Below are 23863 nucleotides of genomic sequence, written 5' to 3' on the forward strand. Positions count from 1 at the left end.
GGGGGGGGGGGGGTACAGTCTTTACCATTGGCTGAGGAGGCAGTAGAGAGGTGGATATCCATCCACCTCTAAAATTAGTCTGTGCTGGGTCTAGCTAAAGATTATCGGCTTCTGCGGCTGCAGTTGTTGTATCCTTCCACAACAAAAAAAAGAGTCCCCAGCTTCCAGGCAGCAATAGAGAACATGCAGTGATACAGGCAAGGAAAAAACAAACAAAAAACACTAACATCTGCAAATACTACCATGTGGATTTTGGGGGTGCTTAAATAATTTTTAGGGAGGCTTGAGCACCCCCCAAGCACCCACCTAGCGCCGCCCCTGACGCAAGGTGCTTGAAATGTCCACAACCGGTGCCATCCTTACCACCTTGATTAAAAAAAAATAAACTTGGTTTGGAGGTCCTACTGAATTTTCTTCTTGTAGTACCAGAAGGATTGCACAGCACTACACATGCAGCCGTTGAGGCCGTACTGGTTGATTTGCTCAGGCTGGGCTTACACTGGTGTGATCCCAGATATCGCATGTGATTCGCACCACATGCCTGTGCACATCACATGCGATGTCTGTGAAATCTCATTCAGACCAAAACGGTGCAGGACCCCTTCTTCCTTTTTTTTTTTTTTTGTCCTCACTGGAATCAGATCTCATGGGTGTTCAGACCCATGCAATCCGATTCCACAGTTTGCACTGCGCTCTGCGAACCAATTTGAGGGTGTCTTAACTTTAGGCTGGGTTCATACTGGTGCGATGCGGGAACCACCGTGATTCCTGTGCGGGTGTCCGCATTGCATCTGAATTGCAGGCGGTTGACACTGCTCTCTGCTCTCTGCTGCAGGTGTCCAATATAAAGTTAATGACACCCCCAAATTGGTTCGCACATCTTAGTGCGACCTGTGGAATCAAGTCTCATGGTTCTGAACACCCATGCGATCCTATTCCAGTGCGGACAAAAAAATTCTGCGATTTTTAGCCATACAAACTGGCTGAATTCACACTGCACAGACATCGCGGTGCAAATCGCATGTGAGGTCTGGGATCGCACCAGTGTGAACCCAGCCTTATATTGACGCGAGCAGTGTGAACTGCCTGCGATTCAGATGTGTTGCAGGAACCTGCGCAGTTATCGCTGTGGTTCCCGCATCGCACCAGTGTGTACCCAGCCTAAAACTGGAGAGTGCAAAATCTGGTGCAGCTCTGCACAGAAACCAATCGGCTTCCAGGTTTTATTGTCAAAGCTTAAAGAGGAAGTAAACTTCCATCTTTAAATTTTACCTATAGGTAAGCCTATAATAAGGATTACCCATAGGTAGCTTAAATATCTCCTAAACCTGCACCATTTAGGAGATATTTACTATACATGCAATGCAGCCAGTGAAATCACTGGCGCATGCGCTCTAAAGGAACGGCGCCCTGTGCCATGACCGGCGGCTCCTGCACTGGAGTGACGTCCATTGCAGCTCAGGCTCACTGTGTATTGATGTTTGGTTGTGGTATGATCCTTGGCAGTACATGTCTAAGGTTCCAACGCCGGTCCGAGGGATACGATCCATGTGTGTTTTACCTTACATCTTCGGGTTCGGTATCATCCAGGGAATACAGCCTCGTGGAAGCCACTCCACCAACATTGCCCTCCTGGGCCACCTACAGTCCAGCACCACCCAAGCCTGTCTGACTCCACCTGGCGTACGCCTTGTTGAGTCCACCTAGTTCGGTAAGCCTTTTCACTTTCAGTGGTGGTGTGTGGGCCCCCTCTCCAGATGGTTTACACCCTTGATGAGATCTGTTCCAGAGGATTTTAAGAAAATAATTTTTCTCTCAAGGATGGTTTTCCTTTTGATACATGCATTCTGAACTGTCAGTCCATAGACTCTGTATCTGACTCTTCTTCAAAGCGCTACACTTATTTTGTTTTTTGACGTCATTGCAGCTCTGGCCCGTCACAGAGCCCGAGTCTGCGAACCCGGAAGCAAGACGAGTGAAGATGGAAGCGGTCTCCAGCGATGACATCACATCACTGGAAGGCTTCGTTTTGAGGCAAGTTTCACATAATGTGCTAGTATGCGATGCATACTAGCACATTATGCCTTTGCCTCGAAGTTAAGAAAAAGTTTACAACTGCTTTAATTGAACAAGCTGAAGTTAGAAGCTGGCTACTATGCACAGCTGCACCAGATTTTACACTTTGGGCCTGGTTCACACCTATGCAGGTTGCAGTTTGCATATTCCAGGTGCATTTTGCGTTTTTTCAATACATGTTTTTTTGATCCATTGAAGTCTATGGAACCAAAAATCTGAAAAAAGTCCCTGGCTCTTTTTCAATAAAATGCACAGATGTGAATGTGACCCACAACCATGTTAAATGGACTGTAATGTGTTTCTCCAAAACTGAAAACGCACGAAAAAATGCATTGGTGTGAACCAGGCCTAAATCAACCCTGTGCCCTGATTTTAGGCCGGCCATACACGGGTCGAATTTCAAAAGATTTTTCTTTCAAAAATCTTATCTAATGCCGCGTACACACGATCGAAATTTCGGCCCGCAAAAGACCGATGAGAACTTTTGGTCAGAAAATGCGACCGTGTGTATGCTCCATCGGACTTTTGCTGGTCAAATTCCAGCCAGCAAAAGATTGAGAGCATGCTCTCAATTTTTCGGTTGGAAAAAGTTTCTATCCGAAAATGCGATCGTCTGTAGCAATCCCGATGCGCAAAATTCCTACGCATGCTCGGAAACAATTCGACGCATGCTCGGAAGCATTGAACTTCATTTTCTCGGCTCGTTGTAGTGTTGTCTGTCACTGCGTTCTTGACGGTCGTAATTTCAGCAAACTTTTTATGTGTGACCGTGTGTATGCAAGGCAAACTTGAACGGAATTCCGTCGGAAAAGCCATCATATCTTTTTCCGACGAGAAGTCCGATCGTGTGTACGCGGCATAAGAATTTTCGTTCGAATTTCGCACCATTAGTGAGCTGCAGCAACAGCTGATTTTCGGGCAGCAATCAAATTTGAGTAATCGGACATGTTGGAAATTTTTTGAAAAAGCAAACGATTTTCTAATCAATGATGGGAGAATCATGCGAGAAATATACTCTAAAAAGAAATGCACGTGTGCAAGAAAAGAAAATTCCCAGGACAGAAAAGATTCCCAGCCACAAATTCTTTTCTGTAGCAACAGGAGGTGAAATTGAAGGCTTGGTTGGTCGAATTTCGAAATCAATGGTGGCACCATCGGATCACCAAATGCACAAAATTTCTGATTTTCAAAAGAGCCTAACTCTACAGGTCTGTGAATCTGCAGGAAGACCATCCTGCAAGTTCAGCTGCATAGTAGTAACCAGTTATCATTTTAATTCTGGCCACTAAGGCATACATCTATTTGATTATATATTTTTATATATATGTAGCACTGGTAGATTTTTAATCTACCGCCTCTGTTCCAGCTTGGCTGAGTTGCGTGTAGTTCCACTCTGTGCCGGTGGGTGTCGTTGTCACCATGGGCTGGTGTTGGAAAGGCAACGTGTTGAAGCGTATGAGTGCTCCTCTGTCCCGGAGACAACTCGGTGGAGGAGGTCCTCCAAGTTGCATTCTGGGAGAGGGTATTTATGGGACAGACGCCATGTTTAGGGGTTCGTTTTCAGCCACCTGCTGGCCCTCCTGGCCGACAGGTATGCGTTAAGAGTACCTTGTGGTCCTCCATTCCGGAGGCCCACGTCGCTGAGGCGTGTGGGTGGGCCCAGAAGCCTGTCTGGGTTCTACCACAGCAGCAGAGGAATGGTCCTGAGCTGTCTATCCAGAGTGAAGAAGCTGGACAACCGAGGAGATCCCAGGGGAGGACCCGTCATGGAAGGATCATGCAGAGTGCTGGTCTGGAGAGGGGCCTGGTGACTCAGTTGGAGGACGTATCCTGAAGTAATCTTACTGCATACCCTGTTTCCCCGAAAATAAGACCTAGTGTGATCGCTGGTAATGGCTGCAATATAAGCCTAAGCCCTACCCTGTTTCCCCGAAAATAAGCCCTACCCTGAAAATAAGACCTACAAGCACTTTAACTAGGGCTTATTTGTTGAGTAGGGCTTATATTGCAGCCATCACCGACAATCACGCTAGGTCTTATTTTCGGGGTAACAGTACTGTCGGGTTGGCTTAAAGGTTCAAGTACTGTGTCTGACATTCATCTCAAACCAATACATCCTGTGGCAGAGGATTGTACGGGTTTCATTCCAAACAAGTCTGTGGCAGAGACTTTTGTTCGTGCTACGTACTGGCTGCTAGGCAAGTGAGAGATGTCTATCCAGGCGGGCAAAGATTAAATACCATATATAAAATTTTTTTTTTTTTTTTTTCATTCAACCAGTGGGTTGAACAAACAATCCAAGGTAGGGTGAATATTTATATGTGAAATAAGTCGCTTTAACTGAACTTGGTCTTTGGCGAATACTCCATATTGGTTGGTGGTTTGTGAGTGGAGATGGATCCATGACCTGCGCCTGCTTTCGAGGTTGAAAGTATAGATCTTAGTGTGAGCTTTTAGCATAATATTGTTTCTATGATTTAGGTCTTTGAAATGTTTTATAATAAGTGTTTTGTGTGTAGGAAGTAACTGCGTCCATTTCTTGTGTTTGGGGTTTCACATTCCTAGTGTATGAGTCAATACATACATTAATGTCATGTGTTGCAAGGCATATGCTGCACAGAAAACATCTTGTGGTATGTGTTTAGGCATGACACAACAATCCCAATCCCCCTCTCGTTTGTATACAGCTTTCTACTGATAATAGATGAAAGAAGAGTATAATTGTGGTGTTGGGGGGGGGGGGAGTTCATGTCAAGCATAGGCTTGTAAATGTCTCTACAACATTCTTTCACACAGTCGCTAAAATATGCGAGCATCTTGTTCATAGATGTTACCCTTTTTTTTTTTTTTTTTTTTTTTTTTAATTCTTCTTTTTTTTTTTTTTTTTCTCTTTTAAAAAAAAAAAATCTCCCAGTTTCTCGGTTTTATAAATAGATAGAAAAAAAATCTATATTTTTTACCATTGCTTTTAAGGGATCTAGCTTTCCTGGAGTATCCTATTTGGAGAGTGCAGAATGTTATCATTTTCTTTTTATAATTATCTCTTTTTTTATACTTCTCTTTGTACTACCAATCCGGAAATCTCCATCATTAAGGTAGCATTGCCAACACACTTCCACCCTTTGTACTCTGCTGCCGACTCCGATTATAGGAAAATCCCCACAGCAATTAAAATTGACCTAGCATCAAATATATTTTATTTTTATGTTAAAGCAGTTGTAACCCAAAAAAAAAAAAAAAAAATCCTGTTCCTTTTAACCACTTGCCTACTGGGCACTTTTACCCCCTTCCTGCCCAGGTCAATTTTCAGCTTTCAGCGCTCTCACACTTTGAATGACAGTTGCACAGTTATACAACACTGTACCAAAACTACATTTTTTTTTTTTGAGACAGATTTCTTCTGGTGGTATTTAATCACCACTGTGTTTTATTTATTTATTTATTTTTTTTGCTAAACACATGAAAAAAGACAGAGAATGTTGAGAAAAAATGTTTTTCTTTTAGTTTCGGTGGAAATTTTCGAAATAATTTTCTCTTCTTCACTGATGAGGCTGCACTATGAGGCTGCACTGAGGAGGCTGCACTAATAAGGAGGCATTGATGGGCACTGATGAGGCACTAATAGGTGGCACTGATGCGCAGCACTTGTGGGCACTGTTGGGGCTGCACTCATAATCAGGACACTAATGATCAGTGCCCTGATTATCAGTGTAGATGTCCCCTGTGTGGATTTGGCAGTTATCTGCTCTTTTCTCCTGTCAGCCTGCGATAAGGACTGACGATAACCGGCAAATACTATTTACACTGATCAGCTGTGATTGGACACAGCTGGTCACATGGTAAAGAGCCTCTGTGATTGGCTCTTTACACCATTTACAGATCCCTGCCAATGCACGCCGCAGGGGCTCGTGGGAAGCGTGGTCACAGAAGGATGTCCATAGACATCATCCTGGCAATATGAGCCTGTGCTGTAGCCATCTTTCGGCTATAGCACAGGCGAGAAGATGTTAAAGCATGAATAACAGCATAGTGCTGTTGCAGTCCCTTTCTATGTTCTAAAAGACCTGCTTGATCCTGACTATTCCTATGTCCCCCCTTAGTGTACTGACCACTGTAATCAAGGCTGATACCGTGGACAGTTTACATGCCTCAATCATTCCAGTCTGCCTCTCCCCCTCCCTTCCTGCCTGTCAGCTCAGTCTGTTTGTGAGAGCTGATCTGCTCCCCGCCCCTCCCCTCTCCTCCTGCCATTATGTGACCTCCTTCTGCTGGCTGGCCGAGGACAGAGGGGAATCTCAGCCCCTCCCGTTGCTCTCCTTAGAGTGAGGAAGGAAAGCGGAGAGGGATCACGTGACCGTAGAGCAGCGGTGTGAGAAAAGCTATTTTAGGAGTATAATTGAAAAAAAAAAAACCACAGTACTTTAGATCTTCATAATAGAGAGGGGATACAAGTAATGGGGATATGTGACTTAACCACTTTGATTTATGGCCAGCTGCAAGTAATCAGAATGTGGCCAGTTCAACAGGAACCAGAATAATTTTGATCTGTCTATGACTGTTCACAGAGATCACAATACTCTGCTTTAAATATTATCTGCTTTCCTCAAACGAGGAAAGGAACTGCCTTTGTTATTATTGAGGGCCATCATCTACTTCCTAGACTGTGAGATGCTGGCTCAGATAACTCAATCATGGAAATCCTGGTGCTTGCGCATTTGATGGGTGTGTTCAAAAATGTTGACTCAGAACAACCCCTACTGCAGGCCCTGACCTTACTGCAAGGTTACAATATACAGTCTGATCTCTAAAGGGTAGAAGATTGTGGAAATGCCTCTTCTTACCTGCAGCAGACTGGTGTCCTCCTCCTAGGCCTAGGCAGTGTCACTAGACTGGAGCCCTGGGACTGCTTTTTATTAATGACAGGAGCATCTTTAAAGCTAAACTCCAAGTATGATCTTTATTATCCAGCTTTGACCAAAGTAAGTATGCATATCTTAATCTTGAGGGGACTGCTTGGGATGCTATAAATCACTGTGTTAGTCAGCACAACTACAGTGTTAGCCAAGATCTTCTGGATCCTGTGCTGAGCAGCTTCCCCTCCGTCCGCTCACTGACCACAGGGGAGCGCTCGCTCAGCACTGCTGCCATTTATAGAATGCCTTATGTGTGTTTTTTTTTTTCTTTTTCTTTTTTTTTCCCCATGAATACAAGCCGTCCTTTGATGAGATGATTGTGACAGCACCACCCCTTCTCTCTGTCTTGTCCAATAAGAGAACGGGCTATTCGAGATAAGGGATATACACAATTACACTGGACCAATGTAGGTCTGCAATAGAGTTCAGATTTAAAAAAAAGAAAGACTGCTGCTGTAGATTGTGGCATATCAGGAATTTGTTGGCACTTGTAAAGTTACTAAAAGCTTCACCTTATTTCATAAATAATAAAAGCAGCAAAGTGGAGAGATGCATGACCACAATTTTCTGTTCTCTGGATCTTCAACATTCCTAGAGTTCCTCTTTGGTTGGTGTCTGCCGTGTCAATGACATAGACCACAATGATAACTTGACCAAGACTGCAACTCAGTTACTCTTCTCTCTAGTGCTGGTCACATGGCCAAAAGTTTAGACCTTTGATCACGTTATCTCTGATGAAGGGTAAAAAAAGAAACATCCCCTTTAATCCAGATCTTGTGATTTAAATATCTAAGCTTTTGGTTGTGTGACAGCACTGGAGAAGCTACCAAGATATGCTCCATTTAGCTGCCAGGAGTGTGTAAAGGAAACGTGGTGTAAGCTTCTAGTACAGTGATGGCGAACCTTGGCACCCCAGATGTTTTGGAACTACATTTCCCATGATGCTCATGCACTCTGCAGTGTAGTGGAACATCATGGGAAATGTAGTTCCAAAACATCTGGGGTGCCAAGGTTCGCAATCACTGTCCTAGTAGCTCTAGTTGTAGCTTACACAGGGCTAAAGACTCTCTTCTTTCCCCCGTGTGATACCACTGGACCAATCGCAAAGCACCAGTGCCATCACACAGGAGAGTAGGGTCCATTCTCCACCCCACATATCTGGATGTACCAGTATTTTTTTTTTTTTTTTTTATTCTAGGGACTGAACAACGCAGAGGGGTAGTAATGGAATGTTGGTATATGTGTTGCTGGAGAGGGTGCCATTAAATTTAATCCTGATGCTTGGCTCAATGAGCCATTGTGTTGCTAAAACATCCATCAGAAATAATCGCTGGAATTTGGTATGAGTGACAAATCCAATATATGTAAAAATTAATTTAGAAGGCACCACTTACAGTATATAAATGCACAAATGCCTTTCCTAGCTGACGCTGTGTCTTGTTCCTCCTCAGCTGATCGGTGCTATGGTCCTGGCTATCGGGATATATGCTGAAGTGGAGCGGCAGAAGTACAAAACGCTCCATGGTGCTTTCTTGGCTCCAGCTATCATTCTCATCCTCCTGGGATTGGTCATGTTTGTGGTGTCCTTCATTGGAGTCCTGGCTTCTCTGCGGGACAACCTGTGCCTTCTTCAGGTGGTGAGTATCTCTCTCTTTTACGTTCTGACTCAGTCATGACTCCCAAACTCTGACTCTCTGCTTTTATTCATGGCAGCTTCTAATTAGGTGTATTAAAGAGGAACTGAACTCTGGAAGCTGTGCCCAAAATCAGGCAGGCAGACAGCAAAGGACTAGTTACCAGTATTACCTGTGGTCTCCCTGCAGCTGATCGCTTCCCCAATAATGATTCACCATGCCCTGTTCTGCACTGTGCCTCTATTTAGGGGTAGCCATGTTGGTAGAGGCAGAACTATGCTTCCTCATGTCAGAGCCAACAGCAAGGAGAACAGTGAGCAGCACCGTAGTGACCTCGCCAAATCTCCTGAGAGTAGAAATCAGTGGGAGCAGGGCCTTGGATCTCACATAGCAGGCCGTTATGAGGACATGGGCACAAAAGTGTCTACCCTTCTATACCTGGTAGTGCACAGGTTTTTTTTTTTTTGTTTTTTTAGGAGATACTCAAGGCAAAAAGTTAAAATTTTCAGGGCACTGCTTGGGCACACTTAACGTTTTTAGATGTTCCCTATAACATGGGAAAACCCTTTTTTAATTTCAGTTTAACATTAAAAAAAAACACTTTTGATTTAAAACATACAGAATATATAATTGCTACATAAGCCATTTTGTAATTAAATTTTTGCTTTAAAAAATTACCTTTCCATTTAATCTGTAAGCACTGTTGCTTTTCTGAAACTGACAAGTGTTGCTTTCTTCTTCAAATATGGACCTAGGCGTTCTGTATGTGCTTGATAAGCCCAGAAATCAAATTTCCCATTTTGTGCGATTGGCTCCTTGGTTTTCTCATAAGTCTGCATTAAAATAAGCATCGGATTTTAGACTCTCCCTGCAATAGAAGTTGAATTTTTTATGAGATACTCCCTTGGGCTTGGTTCACATGGGCTTCAGCTTGTATAAGAGCAGCGTAAACTGCAAGCTTCATGAAGACATCAGCAAGCTTCAAGCAGATTTCTTAAAGCCTTTAACACTTTCACAGCTACCAATGTATGTCATACTTCGGCAGCAAAATGGGCTTTTACACAGGCTCCTGCAGCAGGCAGCAATGCTTGCAAATCTGAGAAGCCAACTGTTTTCCGTTTACTGCGGTCTGGCGGATATATGATTCCTGGGCTCCGCAATCCCACCTGTGGGCCTGGGGCCCACCTGTTGGGTGTTTGGTAGAAAAGACGGAGATCAGTGACCATCTGAAGTGGAGGAGCTGGCCCAGCTCCTCCCTCTCCTCTCCTTACCTACCTATGTTTTATGTAGGTTCAGGGGGAAAAGCAAAGGGGAATACTGTAGGGCAGCCTTTCTCAACCTTTTTACCCTAGAGGACACCTTGAAATTATTTTTAGGTCTCTCAGAACCCCTGCTAAAATCAATTGTGGGTGAGTGGAAAAAATTCCCCTTTATATATTGGTTGCCAGTGGAAAGATGACTTACCCTTACAATGGTGGTCAGAATTCCACCCTTACAGGTGGCCTTGGTGTCCTGTAGCTCGCTCTGCAAAGTGGTGTTGACTCCAGAACTATCCATGCTCCATCAAATTGGAAGTAGATTAGCCAAAGCTTAAGGGTCCCCTAGCAACTTCTGGAGGAACCTTTTAGAGTTCCATGGAATTCTGGTTGAGAATGGCTGCTATAGAGTGTCGCTTGAGTAACAGCTCTGAGTCTGCTGGAGCTGCTGACATCACATCCAAGATCACGGCACCCAGCACTCTTTACAAGAACATGCATAAAATGTTAAATACAAATATAACCTTATGGGAAGATTTTTGTTAAAATACCTTGCTAGAGTCGGGCCTAAAATGATCAGTTGGCAGTTTTCTTCTTGGCCCACTACACTATTAAATAGTGACAGGTGCTGAAAACCCAAAATCTGAAACTGCTGTTCTGGTCTTTGATAGGACCAAATGCTGGAGCAATTTTTAAATGATCCCTGCAGAAAGGGCTTAGCCAGTTGACGATTAGCAGAGCTGGTGTGAACTTGGATTCCCCTCCAGCAGAGATCACGTGATCAATACTTCAGCAGGAGTCTGGATTAGTATTTCTGCAGGAAAAGCAAGTTCTATTGTTGTATTAGGTTAAAGGGGATAGATTGCTAATATCTCAACTTCACATGACACTAAACACTGGTTTACCAAAAAAAAACAAAAAAATTAATTACAAGTATGTATTCTTAAAAGAGAAGTATGGGGTTCTTAATCACTTGCCTACTAGGCACTTTTACCCCCTTCCTGCCCAGGCCAATTATCAGTTTTCAGAGCTGTCATGTAACACTGTACCTAAGTGAAATTTTTATCTTTTTTTTTTTTTCACACAAATGGAGCTTTCTTTTGGTGGTATTTAATCACCACTGGGTTTTTTATTGTTTGCTAAACAAATGAAAAAAGACAGAAATTTTGAAAAAAAAAATAACATTTTTCATAGTTTGTTATAAAATTGTGCAAACAGGTAATTTTTTTTTCTGCTGCACCGATATGTGCTGATGAGGCGGCACTGATTTGCAGCACTGGTGGGCACTGTTGGGACTGCACTGATAATCAGGACACTCTTAGATAAAATAGCTGTCCAAAATACCAAGCCTTTGACTCTGGACTATGGGACGTGTAGTGCGCATAGAGCAGTGCACATGACCACAACTAACGTGCAGCAAATGAAAGTAAGGTGGGAAAAAGTGAAGTTCGGGAGCTCATGGGGAACATTACAAGAAGGTGGGAAAAGCATTAAGATTTTCATGAAAAAATAGATTACAGGGCCATTCTGTATCATTATGAGGGAGGGATTTTGTTTAGCGTCACTTTAATATGCCAATTGCTAGTATAATCAAATCGCAATGAAGTAGTAAGAAAGTACCCCTTGCTTTCTATGAATTATCATAACTGCTGTTGCTGATCTTTGTCATGTGACCAAGGCAGCCTTGGTCTTTCGGTATTGGGAGAATTGCGGAACTTACATGTCAATAAAGACTGCAGAGAGTCCGACAGACACATGATTGGATAGAAGATTGTGGTCCCTTTTAGATTTACCAGAGAAGTTTGGGATTGCAAAAAAACAATTCTACTCACCTAGCTGGATGCATCATCTGTCCCCTGCCATCTCTGCAGTGAGAACTGAGCAATCAAACACCGCTGATTGCTCAGTTCTTCCCTCCACTCTAAGCAGAGAGCAGGGACTGTCATTCTCGGGCTCTCTGCTCTGACCCTCCAATGCTCACTGGAGCGCTGGGCTGTGGAAGTAATGGGGGGGCTGTCTCAGACTCTCGGCAGATCACTGAGAGGCTAAGCCAGGTGCTGGTCCGGCTATTTGGGTGGATCCATATGGTTAGGATCCTTCCTGAGCCTGGACAGGCTGAGTGACATCAGTCAACAGGAGGCTTTAGCCCACTGTTGAGCTGAAAACTGGTCACAGGAGTGCAGAAGTGACAGCACTCCTGTGATCCATAGGAGAAGTATGGCCAAAAAAGCTTTGTCCATACTTCTCCTTCACCTTTTGTTCACTCCCCCCCCTTATTTTTTTTCCTGAATTCCTGCTCCTCTATGTACCAATATAGCATTAATGTACTTCTTTTGCAAAAATAAAACGGCTTTCCATTTATTCTGCACACGCTTACCTCACTCTTCCAATGATAGTTTAACCACTTGCAGACCAGAAGATTTTCCCCCTTAATGACTAGGCCATTTTTTTGCGATACGGCACTGCGTCACTTTAACTGACAACTGTGCGGTCGTGCGACATTGTACCCAAACAAAATTTGATGTCCTTTTTTTCCCACAAATAGAGCTTTCTTTTGGTGGTATTTGATCACCTCTGCGTTTTTTTTTTTTTTTTGGTTTTTTTTTGGTTTTTTTGCGCTATAAACAGAGTGACAATTTTGAAAAAAAATATTTTTTACTTTTTGCTATAATAAATATCCCCCCCCCCCCAAAAAAAAGTAAAAAAAAAAAAACAAATTTCTTCATCAGTTTAGGCCAATATGCATTCTTCTACATATCCGTGGTAAAAAAAAAATCACAATAAGTGTATGTTGATTGGTTTGCGCAAAAGTTATAGTGTCTACAAAAATGGGGTATATATTTATGGCATTTTTATTTTTACAAGTAATGGCGGTGATCTGCAACATGTTTTTTTTTTCTTTAGCGGGACTGCGTCATCGCGGCAGGCAGATCAATCTCTCGCTAACTCCCCTGCCAAAGTGGGGATTTGTCTGTTTTTTACATTGACAGATCCCCATTCTGGCTCTCGTTTTCGCGATAGTGAATAGTCGGTGCCCACGGGACTATCCCGCAACTGCCATGTATGTCCCAGGTCCTGGGCACCTTCAATCCAGGACAATACAGTGTCCCGGAATGAAATAGAGGACACAGCCAGTGCAGCCATCCTACATTTCCTGGACTGGTTGCTAGGGCCGGTCCCGCCTGGCGTCTAGTAACCAGTGATGTCACAGACAATCAGAGTCAGACAGGCCGGGAGCGAAGCCCGCGCTTAGTGCTGCACAACTCTTGGCACCCCCCGGCCCCATCCCTCCTCCAGCGCCCAGCGGAATTTAGCAGGGGCTGGTCTGGTTTGACCTTCACTCTCCAGTGTCGGCCCGCCCGCTGTCAGCAAGGAATGGATGTGCCCGACTGCTGCTACTGCTTAAGTGGCAGGCGGAGGGTCCGGTGATGACACAAGAAGGCAGACGTGGCTGAAGCTGTCAGGCTGACTGAAGAGGAGCATGCAGTGTCCAGACTCCAGTGCTGGATCCTCTCCTCCCCCTCTTCCCCCCCTCCTCTTCACCACAAAGACCGAGGACATGTGCTGCAGGAAGTGAGTGACACCTACTACAAAGAACTGCAGTAATTCAGGTACATGGGGACATACACCACAGGCTGGACCGGGCTTATGTCGGGGCTGTGACAGGGAGAAGGCAAGCAGAACTGGAATAGGGTGGACATGAGGTGGGTGCTCTGCTTCTCCTAACATTGACCTGGCATGGATTAATGGCCATCACTCCTCAGGACTCTCTGCAGGGGGTACTCTGGAGGTACTGTGTGCCTCCAGAGTGCCCCCTTACTTCCTCCCCTTACTTTCTCCAGAGTGCCCCTTTACTCTCTCCAGAGTGCCCCTTAGTACCTGCCCCTTAGTACGACCAGCCGCCGTATAACATTATACGGCGGCTGTTTGGCAAGTGGTTAAAAACATTACTCTAATACTTCTGCCTTACTTTCTGGGCAGACTTTAGGTCATGACACAGGAAGGAGTTGACCAGCTAAAAGTAGATGATGCAGGGTGTGTGCCAATGAGGTCATCTGGTCAACTCCTTCCTGTGTCATGACCTGAAGTAAGGCAGAAGTAATGGAGCAGTGTTTTTAACCACTTAAGGACCGAGCCTCTTTTTGAGATTTGTTGTTTTTACAAGTTAAAAACATGTTTTTGTTTCTAGAAAATTTACTTAGAACCCCCAAACATTATACATTTTTTTTTCTAACAATCTAGAGAATAAAATGGTGGTCGTTGCAATACTTTCTGTCGCACCGTATTTGCGCAGCGGTCTTAAAAGCGCACTTTTTTTGGAAAAAATACACTTTTTTTGGATTAAAAAATAAGACAACAGTAACGTTAGCCCATTTTTTTTATATAATGAAAGATAATGTTGAGTAAATTGATACCCAACATGTCACTCTTTAAAAACGGCGACAAACTTTTACCCTTAAAAATCTGCATAGGCGACATTTAAAAAATTCTACAGGTTGCATGTTTTGAGCTAGAGGAGGTCTAGGGCTAGAATCATTGCTCTTGCTCTACCAATCGCAGCGATGTCTCACATGTGTGGTTTGAACACCGTTTTCATATGCGGGCGCTACTCACGTGTGCGTTCGCTTCTGCGCGCGAGCTCGGCGGGACGAGACGCGTTTAAAAAATATATATATTTTTTTCTTATTTATTTTACCTTTTTGTTTTTACACTGTTCTTTTAAAAACAAAAAATTCTGTCACTTTTATTCTTATTACAAGGAATGTAAACATCTCTTGTAATAGAAAAAAAGCATGGCAGGACCTCTTAAATATGAGATCTGGGGTCCAAAAGATGCAATAAAGGGCCTTTTTTTTTTTTTTTTTTTTTTTTTTAAAGAGCTATGTGCGGAAGCTTCTGCCCTGCAATGGTATGGAGACGGGTGGGGGCAATCTTCCCCTCACTCGTCTCCATGCCAAGGAAGGAGCAAGATCCGATCACCTCCGCCACTGCTGACGGCTCCGGTAAGCGGCAGAGGGCACTGCAGAGCGGTGGGGGGGGCCCCTCTCCTGCCACCGATTAAAAGTGATTTTGTGGCGAATCCGCCGCAGGGACCACTTTTATCTGAAACTGGACCACAGGTCGAAGAAGAGGATACCGGGGTTATGGCAGCTAGCTGCTGCCATAACAATGATATTCCTCTTCAAAGTTAGGACGTATATCGGCGTGCGGCGGTCCGTAAGTGGTTAAACAGCCTTGAGGACAGTGAGGTAAGCGTGTGTAGAATAAATGGAAAGCTGTTTTATTTTTGCAAAATACATTAATGCTATATTGATACATAGGGGAGCTAGAATTTAGAAAAAAAAGTGAACAAAGGTGAACTTGGCCTTTTAAGTCAGTGACCTAAATCTGTTCAATATATTTACTTGTAAATTTGTGCCATCTATAATCTAAAAGTGGCTAACGAGTTTTACCAGGACGGAGACTCGTGATGTAACACTTTTTTATCCTATATTTCCGGTCATTGTAGAATAACAGGGTTGCTGTTTGTACTGACCGGAATACCCCTTCGCACTGACACAGGCTTTGACTTGTCTAATGTCTTCACCAGAAAAAAACAGTAACTGTCACCACGCCAAATCAGTCCCTAAGACAATAGGGGTTTTCCGTACCTTCAACAAAAATGGAAAGCCCCATCTGTTATACTATCTTTAAAAAAATAAACAACTTTTTATATATTTTTTCTTCTTCTTCTTTCTGTCTGCAGTTCATGTACACATTAGGGGTCTGCCTTCTCCTGGAACTCACTGGTGGGATCGTCGCCCTGCTATTCAGAAACCAGGTAAGACATTGTTTAATGATGTTTATTCTGCTTATATTTTGCCTTCCCTTGCCTCCCCAAAACCACATCAATATGCTAATTGTGGTGTGTGTGTGTTTTATTTATTTACCGACAGACCAGGGGGTGGTTGTTTGACGCCCCCCCTAAAAAAAAAAAAAAAAAAAAAAAAAAAAAAAAACAGCCGTCGCTGCTAGCTTCCCTGACCCAAGACGAGTAGCTGCCCTGCTGGTTACTGAACACAGGAGGCTGGTGCCATTCAGAGAACACTTTGCATTTTCTCAGTAAATGCAAAGCATTCTCTGCTTGGATGAGATGGGACAGTGACTTTACAATCTACATCTTGTCCAATTAGAGAACGCTTTCAGTTCATTGAACATGCAATGCATCCTCTAAATGTCACCCATGTCAAGTGAGCAACTTCCTGTGTTCAGAATGCAGCAGGGCAGCCACTTGGCATAGGACCCAGAAATTAGCAGTGATTTACTATGGTGATTTCCAGCTTTCACAGGGATTGGCCAGGTATGGCACGTGCATACTTACACTGGCCTGAGCTAAAGTAATGTGACTATGCAAAAATATCAATAACTGAATTGTAGCTTTAACAACTTGATGACCACCCACCGCAGATCTATTGCAGCAGGGTGGCCGCTCTGACGCTTCCGGTACTGGGGCATTCGCACACGCTGCCGGAGACCCGCCCCCCGCTGTGATTATACACAACAGGAGCCCACTGCGGACTCTGTCCGCTGGTACCCACCGTTTATACTGGACACAGGCAGAACAACAATCTGCCAGTAAACAATGTTTTGATGTTGAATTTTAAAAGCAGCGGCAAGTAGGGGTGCAACGGATCGTCACGGTTCAGCCTGTTCGGATCGGCACACATGCGCTCCGCGGAGCGCGCTGCTGCTTTGGCCTTAGGAAAGGCCGCGGCTTCGGCCTAGCTCCAGAGCGGTACACTCGGCCGCAAAAAATGGCCGCACCCTGCTGGAGTCCTTTCACAGAGCAGTGTGTGACCTCTAGTGTCTGCTGGAGGACTTCCTGTGTGTCCCTATGCAGTGTATTATGGCGTTTGGTCCTACGCAAAATGGCCGCCAGCCAGAGCCTCAGCTAAATTTCATTGTCCTGTAGTGTCTGGGGGATGAGACAGGAAGAAGCCTTGTATTGAGAGGTGAGGAGGATACATGGAGGGAATTATGAATAATACAGATGATAGGGTGATCAATAATGTGAGAGGAAGGAGGGGAGGGCAAAGATTTATATCTCATAACAGAGAAGTCACAGCAGACTCCGATTTTATCTCTAATTCTTCTATAGAGCCGACATATACCATAGTGCTGTACACTGAGCTCATCACATCCGTCTCTGTACAGAGGAGCTTACACTCTAATGTCCCCTCCCCCCACAGTCACATCAGTCTCTGTACAGAGGAGCTTACACTCCCCTCCCCGCAAAAATGGCTCCTGTGTACAGAGACTGATGTGGCTGTGGGAGGAGGGGACATTAGAGTGTAAGCTCCTCTGTACAGAGACTGATGTGACTGTGGGGGAGATGACGTGGATATTACAGTGGGGGAGATTTTTTTTGTTGATCCGAAAATGATCTTAACCGTGACTCCTGATCCGAGGAACGATCCGAACCATGAGTTTTTTGATCCGTTGCACCCCTAGCGGCAAGCCTGCTGATCTCACACGTTTTGCTAATGTGAAAGAACACCGCTGCTTTTGAAATTCAACATCAAAACTGTGTCACTGACGTCTAAATGCTGTATTTCACTATATAAGCTCAGTTTAGTGGTAAAAAGACGTCAAGACTTCGGTGAGTGTAAAAAAAAATGTCCGCTTGGCCACTTCAGACTGTAGGCTTAGTGTGGGCGACTGCGGGGTGTACCAAGATGGCCGCGACGTAACGTCACTTCCATTAAGGAATCTGACGGATCGTCTAATCTGACCAAACACAAGCTCTGTGAAATGTGTGACACAGCAGTACCAAATTACAAGTAAATGTGTGTGGATCATCACTAACTAAGTTTACAGACTTCAAGACTGTCTAGAATAATAGGTGTAGGCTAAAAATAATGTAAATAGGATGTTGAAAGATATATGATTTTACATTTTGATCATCTATATAATTTTGAAGGTGTTCACTGACTGACTTGCTGCTCATTTTACAAACTAGTTTGTTGCTCTGTGGTGCAGTTCCTGTCTCCCATAAAAGCATTACCTTATGCCTTTCCCATCTTATAACTATGGAATATGTGACCTGTTCCTTCCCCAGACCATGGATATCCTGAACCGCAACATTCGCCGCGGAATACGGAATTACTACGACGACCTTGACTTCAAAAATATCATGGACTTTGTACAGAAACAGGTGAGAATTGGCACGCTCTGTGCCACTGATGGAGAAATTTCAGATGACACGCTAACTTCATTAACAATCCATTAGGAAAGCTGCTGCACTGTTGGGCAGAAAAGCTAATATTCTACTTGGATTCCATCATACTGGGACCCAGTACTGTCGATCATTTTCCTGAATCCCAACTGTAAAGCCTGCCATAGATGGATCTCTCGACTTCTGTACAACCAGCCTGGTGTGTGTGTATCTGTTTTTTGTTTTTTTCTCAATCAGTGCGGCTATCAACTCCTCAGGAGGAACACTGAGATGGTTGATATTTCCTTTACAAATAAAGCTTGGTGAACAAAAAAAAAAGTATTGCAGCACATGTTAAAATGCAACGCAGCATGCCAACTGGCATGCTGCGTTGCGTTTTAACATGCGCTGCAATACTTTTTTTTTTTTTTTTTTTAGTTCACTAAGCTCAATGCACACATTGTGGTGTGAATGGACCCGAAGTCATCTGAAATTCATTGAGTGAGTGGTCCTGTTGACACCACCTGGCACTCAGCCAATCGGCGCCTGCATGCAATCAGATGCAATTCCTGTATGATATTTGTAGGTGCCGGCACTGCAGATTCGTTCACCCGTGCCGTTTAGTGCAGATGGGAAATTCAGTGTGGTGTGGATTTATTTTTTTTTTATTTTTTCTAATCTGTACTGACCTTGAAATATTTATCTCCAGTTCAAGTGTTGTGGAGGAGAGGAATACATGGACTGGGAGAAGAACGAGTACCACTCTTGTACAGCTCCAGGGCCTCTTGCCTGTGGTGTCCCCTACACATGTTGCATCTCTAATAAGGTAAGGAAACAACCAAGTACGGTGGGGAAAATAATAGTTTGCAGATTTTATATGTTTGCCCACTTGCAAAGAAATGAAGGCTCTATAATTTTTATCATAGGTGCGTTTTAAATGATAGAGACAGAATATGAGCAAAATAAGTATTTGATCCCCTACAAACCAACAATAATTCTGGCTCACACAGACTGGCTCATGTGGTACACCGATTAGTCCTGTCAATTTAAAGCGGAGTTCCACTCAAAAGTGGAACCTCCGCTTATCTGCTTTCCCACCCCCCACCCCCCATTTGGCACCTTTCAGGGGGGGAACGTGTACCTGTTTTTGACCGGTACCCTTCCCCACTTCTGGGAGATGGCGCAGCGGAAGTTTGGCCTCCCTCCTTCCTCCGCCGCCGGACCAGTTAGCGGAGCACACTTCGTGCATGCGCAGTAGGGAACCGGCTATGAAGCCGAAAGACTTCCCTACCAGTTTCCTTTAGTGGAGATGGAGGCGGCAGCACCTGACAGCCGATCCGAAAATCAGCTGTGGTGCCGATATCGAGGGCTCCCTGGACAGGCAAGTGTCTATATATTAAAAGTCAGCAGCTACAGTAGGAGTAGGACTTTAAGGTGCTCCTAACAACAACTCGTTCTGTGTATCACAAAATCTTTCTTCCATTCAAACCTCACCATCATGGGCAAGACCAAAGAGCTATCAAAGGATATTGGGGACAAGATTGTAGACCTGCACAAGGCTGGAATGAGCTACAAGACCATCAGTAAGATTCTTGGTGAGAAGGAGACAACTGTTGGAGCGATTATTCGCAAATGGAAGAAATACAAAATAACTATCAATCAGCCTCAGTCTGGAGCTCCATGCAAGATTTCACCTCATGGTGTAAGGATGATCATGACAAAAGTGAGGGATCAGCCCAGAACTACATGGGAGGGGCTTGTGAATGATCTCCAGGCAGTTTGGACCACAGTCACCAAACAAGCCACATGTGCCTTCTTGAGCCCTCCTCAAAAAGGTACATGTACAGGCCTGCCTGAAGTTTGCCAATAAATTTCTAAATGATTCTGAGAAGGATTGGGAGAAAGTGCTGTAGTCAGATGCTATGGTCAGATCGATGCAGGCCCCCCCACCCCAAAGCACCTTGTCCCCATGTTGATGAGGACAAGGGCCTCTTCCCGACAACCCTGGCCGTTGGTTTCGGGGTTTGCGGGCGGGGGCTTATCGGAATCCGGGAGCCCCCTTTAATAAGGGGGGCCCCCAGTTTCCGGCCCCCCACCCTATGTGAATGAGTATGGGGTACATTGTACCCCTACCCATTCACCTAGGGAAAAAAGTGTCAATAAAAAACACAGTACACAGGTTTTTAAAGTAATTTATTAGGCAGCTCCGGGGTCTTCTTCCGACTTTGGTGGTCCTTTCTGACTTCGGTGGTCTCTCAGGCGTCTTCTCTTGGTGTCCGCATCTTCTGCTGGCTCCACCGCTATCTTCTGCCGCTCTTTTGCCAGCGATGGCCCGGACTTCTGGATCGTCTTCTTCCCTCCTCTCTTCCAGAGATGTTGACACGACGCTCCCTCCAGCTGGAATGCTCTCGTGGTCATGTCATCCTATGACCACGCCCCCTTATGACCTCACAGTCCCAGCATGCCCCGGGACTGTGATGTCATAGGGGGCGGGGTCACCGCCTATATAAGTCCGTTGCGGAGTGCTCCGAGAGCATTCCAGCTGGAGAGAACGTTGTGTCAACATCTCTGGAAGAGAAGAGCGGCAGAAGATAGCGGTGGAGCCGGCAGAAGATGCAGACACCGAGAGAAGACGCCGGAGAGACCCCCGAAGTCGGAAGAGGACCCCCGAAGTCGGAAGAAGACCCTGGAGCTGCCTAATAAATTTAAAAACCTGTGTATTGTGTTTTTTATTGACACTTTTTTCCCTAGGTGAATGGGTTGGGGTACGATGTACCCCATACTCATTCACATAGGGTGGGGAGCCGGGATCTGGGGGCCCCCTTATTAAAGGGGGCTCCCGGATTCCGATAAGCCCCCTGCCCACAGACCCCGACAACCAACGGCCAGGGTTGTCGGGAAGAGGCCCTTGTCCTCATCAACATGGGGACAAGGTGCTTTGGGGTGGGGGGGGCCGCAGGGTGCCCCCCTCCCCCAAAGCACCCACACCCCCATGTTGAGGGCATGCGGCCTGGTACGGCTGGGGGGGGGGGCTTTTGGGGGGACCCCCACGCCATTATTTTGGCATAGGGGGTTCCCCTTAAAATCCATACCAGATCTAAGGGCCTGGTATGCCCCTGGAGGGGAAACCCATGCCGGTTTTTTATTTAAAATTTGGCGTGGAGTTCCCCCTCAAGATTCATACCAAACACAGTGCCTGGTATTGGCAGGGATCCAAGTCAGATCTCCGCACCAGTGTGAACCCGGCTCGCAAGGTGTCAATCTCGCCAATAAAAATGGCGAGATTGACACAATATCAGACAACAATAAAGAAGTTGACCAAAGGGTGGTGGTAAAGAGCAGAAAAACCACGTGATTTGGTGAAAGTTGGCTGGAAAAGTCCTGTCTGTATGCAAGACAAACTTTTGGCCAACGCCCTTTGTACAAAAATCCAAGGGAAAGTTTGTACAAAGTCCTATCGTGTGTATGGGGCTTAAGAACACCATCTCTACAGGCAAGCATGGAGGTGGAAACTTTATGCTTTGGGGATGTTTCTCTGCTAAAGGTACAGGCTGACTTTGCTGCATTGAGGGGCCAATTGACAGGACCATGTATTGTAAAATCTTGAATGAGACCTTCCCTCAGCCAGAACACTGAAGATGGGTCATGGATGGGACAATGACCCAAAACATACCACCAAGGCAAAAAAGGAGTGGCTCAAGAAGAAGCACATTAAGGTCATAAAGTGGCCTAGCCAGAAGAAAATTTATGGAAATTTATGAAGCAACAGCCAAGAAGCCTTAAGGATTTAGAGTAGATCTGTAAAGAAGAGTGGACCAAAATCCCTCCTGAGATGTATGCAAACCTGGTCACCAACTACAGGAAATCTCTTGCCTCTGTGCTTGCCAGCATGGGTTTCTCCTCCAAGTACCAAGTCTTGTGTTGCTTGGGGATTAAATGCTTATTTTACTCACTGAACTGCCACTCAATTTATAACATTTGTATCCTGTTTTTTCTGGATTTTTGGTTTCCCAATGGATTCCCTTAATTTGCAGGGATTTCGATCTCACTTCCTATTTGGCTGTGGGACAAGAAGTGAATGGAATTCTCCGCAATGTGACACAGTTATTGAAAAAAATCTGACAGGGGTTATAACCCTCCCTTACTCTATCCAAAATGAAAATTAAGAGTTTTGCCTATAGTCCTACTTTATATACAAAAAAAAAAAATGTAAACTGTTGGGCAAAAAAAGGGATGTAAGTTTCTCGGACTCCCAACTTTCAGCTGCCTACTGAAGTTGCCGGTGACACCTATGGGAGTGCTTAAAATCCAGTGAGGATGTTCTCATGAACTGTGCTAAAAACACTCATCGAATCCAAAGCAGGTCCACTTCACTACACACACAAGCTGCGTCTCTATGGCCACCCTCACCCCCCTCAGATTCAATTTCAAAGAAGTTCATGAAAAAAGTTTTAGATGTCTGTCATAGGATTTTCTTTCCTATTGCTGAAGACCAGCTTATCTGTAGCATTCTCAAAAGTAGCCACACAGAGACAAATGCAGGAAAAGTCTTAAAGTGGCCATACACTGTGCGAATTTCAGCTGGTTCCGGATGAACCAGCCAAAATGTGCTTTGTGGGTGGGCTGTTGGCCCCCTCCCACCTAAGTTTATTCAATTGAAAAATTGAAGGAGCTCAGCAGAAATTTGTCAGCCGAACAGCAGCTGCATCAAATGAGATGCAGCCACTGTTTGGTATTCTGACAGCTGTGGTTGCTCTCAGAATATAATACCCCAGCAGGGGCTGTATAGTGTGGATAAATGGAATCTGTCAGTGTATGTCATCCTTGGGTCTTAGACGTGTAATTTGGTTATCTTCTGCAGCCATCTTGAATAGTATGAGCAGTGCTTAGTTTTAATTTTTTTTTTTTTTTCTTTTTTGCAGACAACAACTGTGATGAACACACTGTGTGGATACCAAGCCATGAAGTATAATGTACATATTTAACCACAAATTTCACTTTGTCCTTTTGTTCATCGTCCATCATATTGCATTTTTTCTTGTCCATATTTTTTTTTTCTTCCTTATTTTCCTTTATTTTTTTATTACTTTTTTTTTTTCACTTTTTCAGCTTGTACTTTTAATTGTTTCTATTATTTCCATCTGTTTTCTTCTAATTTCCCACTTTATAGTGCCATCTCTCTTTCTCTTCCTTGTCTTCAAGTAAGCTTACCATTTGCATTACAATCAGACCATATGATCTTTGTACAATTAATAATGTAAAATGGGGACTAAAACTATTCCATCAATCTGTATCCAATCAGGCAGGCTCCTGCATCCCATAGTTGTTGGTAGATTGTACGGTCAGAGTGTAACACGTGTGTTGAACTTTAGACATTTAGGGCCCTTTTACAATGATGTGTTTTTGCTGCGCTTTTACTTTGCTAAAAGCTCACGAAAGACTCAATAAAAATATTTTCCCTTTTTAAATCTTGTGGAACTCTTCACACCAATGCACTGTGGGTGCGGTGCGTTTTTGAAAAGTCCAACATGCTGCATCTTTGGAGTGCTTTTAAAAAGCATACCAAAAATGCATCGCCCCATTCAAAATAATAAAATGCGTCAAACGTAACCCAGTTGTATTTTTGTTGCGCATTTTGAGGTATATGTCGGTGTTTCCCATGTGCATGCTGGTCAGGCAACCAGAAAATTTTCTCTGAAATGCTCTGCTTGTCTGGCTCTGTCTCCATCTCTGCCCCATCTTCACCGCTGACTGAGGCTCTTGGTTGCTAGAGCTGCCTAGCGTCCAGCA

At 44.4% G+C, this 23863-nt stretch overlaps 1 protein-coding gene across 1 annotated transcript in view; it reads left to right on the forward strand.

Moving 5' to 3' along the window:
* The window catches only part of TSPAN15 (tetraspanin 15), a 73008-nt gene that overhangs the window by 32851 nt on the left and 16294 nt on the right, over window positions 1-23863 (forward strand). Inside the window, exons 2-6 of the mRNA XM_073598732.1 lie at window positions 8441-8626; window positions 15626-15700; window positions 17978-18073; window positions 18783-18899; window positions 22996-23046. Of these exons, the coding sequence (XP_073454833.1) occupies window positions 8441-8626; window positions 15626-15700; window positions 17978-18073; window positions 18783-18899; window positions 22996-23046 (525 nt within the window). The remainder of the gene's footprint in view (window positions 1-8440; window positions 8627-15625; window positions 15701-17977; window positions 18074-18782; window positions 18900-22995; window positions 23047-23863) is intronic.

The sequence above is a fragment of the Aquarana catesbeiana genome, linkage group LG09 (genome assembly GCF_042186555.1).
Source record: "Aquarana catesbeiana isolate 2022-GZ linkage group LG09, ASM4218655v1, whole genome shotgun sequence".
In the NCBI taxonomy this organism is placed as follows: domain Eukaryota; kingdom Metazoa; phylum Chordata; class Amphibia; order Anura; family Ranidae; genus Aquarana; species Aquarana catesbeiana.